This window comes from Lagopus muta, chromosome 19 (genome assembly GCF_023343835.1).
Source record: "Lagopus muta isolate bLagMut1 chromosome 19, bLagMut1 primary, whole genome shotgun sequence".
In the NCBI taxonomy this organism is placed as follows: domain Eukaryota; kingdom Metazoa; phylum Chordata; class Aves; order Galliformes; family Phasianidae; genus Lagopus; species Lagopus muta.
Genome location: NC_064451.1, coordinates 1431308 through 1435657, shown reverse-complemented (window position 1 = coordinate 1435657; position 4350 = coordinate 1431308). Strand labels below are relative to the sequence as shown.

At 46.2% G+C, this 4350-nt stretch overlaps 1 protein-coding gene across 1 annotated transcript in view; it reads right to left on the bottom strand.

Annotated features, from left to right (window-relative positions):
* Window positions 1-3972: 3972 nt before the first annotated feature.
* LOC125702760 (uncharacterized) overlaps window positions 3973-4350 on the bottom strand; it is a 6859-nt gene continuing 6481 nt past the window's right edge. The window contains exon 8 of the mRNA XM_048966469.1: window positions 3973-4025. Coding sequence (XP_048822426.1) covers window positions 3973-4025 — 53 coding nt within the window. The remainder of the gene's footprint in view (window positions 4026-4350) is intronic.

The following is a 4350-nucleotide window of genomic DNA, read 5'->3' as shown; positions in this document are numbered from 1 at the left end:
CAATGCTTCCCTGGCTTTCATGCCTGAAGGCAGGATTCCAGAGCACAACTGCCAAATGGTGGGAGAACTCCTCAACAGCAGCCCTGCCAAGAAGGTCTTGGGCTTCCCTGGGAGACAAAAAGCTTTACCTGTGTCAGGTAAAATTCCTTCCATGGTGGTCAACATCTTGTTGAACACAAAAAACGAACTGAGTTTTTGCATCTAGACTGCTTGCAAAAGAGTGTGGGTACGTTCACAGGCTGGAGCTTCTCCTCAAGGCAGATGAAATTAACTACAGATAAATAACTGGTAATACACATGAGGAATTTTCTGCCAACATAAGGATTTCTTGCACTCTGAGCTGAAAAACTGCTGCTCTGATATGCATGCTTCCAATTAACTTGATGGGGAAAGAATGTGTAAGTAGAAAATCTCCTATGAAGAGAGAACAAACATTTGATGAAAGGATTATTTTTGCCAGTACAGCAGGCAACTTCATCTTAACGCAACCATCCCTGCAGACACAAAAGTCGTCTCGTAAGAGATTAAAAAATAGCTCTTAGAGTGTTTTCTCAGCTAAACCAGCTGCGAGACAGTGGGGAGACAGAATGCCATAACTGAACAGCTATTTCTATTTTAGTCAACTCCTTTGTTCAAAAGAAGTCATGATTCCACAATTAAGGGGGAAATTGGAAATAAGGGAGAGATTGGAATTTGGGAGAGCTACTCCTGCAGTGTTTATTTCCATATAAGAGTACACTGTGAAATAAGCGAGTCAAACAGGAGATGTGTAGCTACACGTAGGCCCCACTTGAATCCAACATCACAGATCAGAAAGCTAGCTTTCAAGACTATTCCAGTGCAAGGAAATCCATCAGACCAATTCCTGTGAGCGTCTCCTCTCCAGCAAGCTTCCTGCGCATGCTAAGGCATGCATTTTCATGAAGCTCAACAGCTGAGAGTTGAGGTTCAACACTTCTGAACTCTCTCTGCTGCCCAGGCAGCTCTGGCTGAGCCGTTCAAACAGAGGATGCTGTGTCATGACAGACAGATGATGACACTACTTCAGAACAAACGGGTTGTACAAAGCCGAGGTGCCCTGCTTGAAGAATTGCTTAAAGTTCCCAGACTGCTGATCAGATACCAGCAACACTGCACACATCAGCTGTTAGGTCAGTACAGCAATAGAATGTTTGGAACCGTGCACACTGTCTCTATTACCTGCTTGCTACTCTAAAGGTATACACGTCACTTAACATTACAGTACATTCCAGTTCAGGAAATCCTTATGAAATAAACACATGACAAGCTCCCTACGTTCATTTTTGAAATCCATGTCAAACTTTAAACATGCTTTAAAATACTGATCTTTTCTTTTTTCTTTTTCTTTTTCTCCATGGAAAACAAACAGACGTGACAGAAGCCTGGCTCTACAGAACAACGCAATGCACGCAGTGACAGCAAGTATAAGAGATTTCAGTTTTAAAGCTTGCACAACATTACTGTAATTAGCTTTTCTAGATGTTCTTTCAGACACTTCAGAACTTTCCTTTCAAATTGTTTAAATCATTACTTTATTAAATTACTTCAAATACTCTCAGCCCCACTAGAGTCTAGAATCTGAGTGGTGCTAAAGAATAATGCTTGAAGTTTCAATGGCAGCTGCTGGTTACTTGCCAGGGTTGGCTGTTCAGCTGTCTGTCAGCTAATACTTAAAAAGGTATAAAAATATTTCTCAGGCACATTCCAGCAGGCTCTAAATGCAGCATTTGTGCATTAACTATGAAGTGAAATGAACATACTGTGACAGCTAGGTCATGCAAACAAGTTGGGTGCCGTGCTAACTAAAGCTAATTCTGCAACCAACAGAGATGGGCAATGAAATAAAATACAGTCAGTGACACCTGAGATCGTCTCTTCATCCACTTTTAGTTGGGCATTGGCCTAAAGATTGTGAGCCAAATATTTTCATCTTGGAAAACTGATAAATGACGTAGCTGTTCAGTAACTACCTGCAATGGTAAGAGAAGTGAAAGTGAGAGCTAACGCACTGCCCATAGACGACAAGAGCTTTCATGAAGCCAGGGCCTTCCCCTTGCCTCACCTGCTGCTAAGGCACACTGCAGATGGCAGTGACGCCAAAGTGCCTTCAGTTCATCCCGTGGCTTTTTGGGCATCTTTTAACTCACCACCGGTTCTTGCTATGGAATCTCTGTCTGTGTATCCCTACTGGGTTTACACCGTATCTTCTGTGCTGTGACCAGAAACCAGTTGACTCACAAGACGTATTTCCAAGGCTGTGAGAACTGCAGAATCACAATGCTACTGGAACAGACTTAGCTACCAGTACGGCTCTCTCCATTGGATACTTGCCACTCAGTAAAGGTCTGCTGAGTGTATAAAGAGGTGGTAGATCTTCTACCTCTGCTGTCCTCTGCTATATGGCTCTGGATAGGTGATCCCCATGATATAAACTCTCCAAGATGATGCTAGAGAAGTAAATTGGCTCCACAGAGAGGCTAAGGAAGGCTCCTTGAATACCCAATACGTTTCACCTAAGAGTAAAGGGAAAAAACAAAACAAAACACGTTCTTTGTAATGGAACAAGTAACATCTGCCAGACATAACATCACGATGGATTTTCAGACTTGCACAGAATCACAGAATGGCTTGGGCTGAAAGGGACCGCAAGGGCCGTCTAGTTCCACTCCTCTGCCACAGGCACAGCAGCCACAAACCTCCAGATCTGGTGCTAGACCAGATTGCCAGGGCCCCATCCAACCTGGTCTCGAACATCTCCAGGGACAAAGCATCCACAGCCTCTCTGGGCCGTGTTCCAGCAGCTGTTCCAGCACCTCAGCTCTCTCTCTGCACAGAACTTCCCTCTGACATCCAGTTTAAACCTTCACTCCTTGAGCTTAGAACCATTCCCCCTTGTCCCATCACTGTCTACCCTTGTGAAAAGTTGCTCACCTCCTGTTTAAATACTGGAAGACAGCAATCAGGTCTGCCCACAGCCTTCTCTTCTCCAGGCTGAACAAGCCCAGCTGCCTCTGCCTGTCTTCATAGGGGGGTGCTCCAGCTCTCTAACCATCTTCGTGCCCTCCTCTGGACCCTCTTTAACAGCTCCAACCTCTCCTGTACTGAGGGCCCTAGACCTGGATGCAGTTCTCCAGACGTGGTTTCACGAGGGCACAGCAGAGACAATCACCTCCCCGTCCCTGCTGGCCACCCCTCCTCTGATGAAGCCCAGGAAACCATCGGCCCTCTGAGCTGCAAGAGCACGCTGCTGGCCCATGCTCAGTTTTTCATTCACCAGGACCCCCAGGTCCTTCCCCACAGGGCTTTCAACCCTTCCTCTCTTGAACAGAACACGGCCACGGTAACACGGCTACGACACCTGACAGAACTGCAGAGATCAGCTCAGACCAATCCTGAGCGAGGCAACCAAGGTCTGCTGGCAGCATCCTCTTCAGGAGCAAATTCCATTACCGTGTTTCCCTGCTAACACGCCTGCTGATTCATTTTGCAGCTGCAGCCTAATGCAAGAGATGAATAGGATCATTCAATCAGAGCAAGCCAAACTGTAGCATCAACAGTAAGAAAAACTTCTCCAAAAGAGTGGCTGGGCACTGGAACAGGCTTTCCAGGGAGCTGGAGTCACCATCCCCAGAGGTATTCAAGAAATGTCTGGATGTGGTACCCAGGAACATGGTTTAGTGGGCTACACTGGCGGTAGGTGGGCAGTTGGACTAGATGGTCTTAGAGATCTTGTCCAACCTCAGTGATCCTGTGATTCTATGACCCTCAGTCAAGCAGTAGCCGGTGCCTCCAAGACACCTGGCAGCGGACAAACATTCATCCCACAGGGCAGGGATTGTGTCTGCAAGACCGCAGAACCGCATCGCTGTAAGGGAAAGTTCAGTCTTTAAATCCTAACCAAACTGTCCGCATCCTGCTGCCAAAGAGGACATTTGTACTTGGCTGCAGTGCTCATGGGCAGATGAAAGCAGTCTCCACGCACCCGTACTCTTGGCCTACTTCAGCTGTTCCACAGATTCCAAGCAAAAATCCCTGTCTGCATAACTGTGATCCACACTGGACCAAGTCTAGCACGCATAGGAGCAAAATACTGGAGTTTTTTGTGTCTGTTAATCTGATCAGGTTTAGCTCCCAGGCTGTTTGCGACTATCGAACGAAACACTTCAAAACCTCAGTGTCCTGTAGAGTACTTCCACTGCACTCTCTTCTGAGGTACACTTGCAAACAATTTGGCACTATTAGAATTGTTTATCTGAGCACAACAGCAACACCCAGACAACTGGATACACCAGCAGAAGGCAAGTTTGTTTTGGTGTTTAATAAAAAACC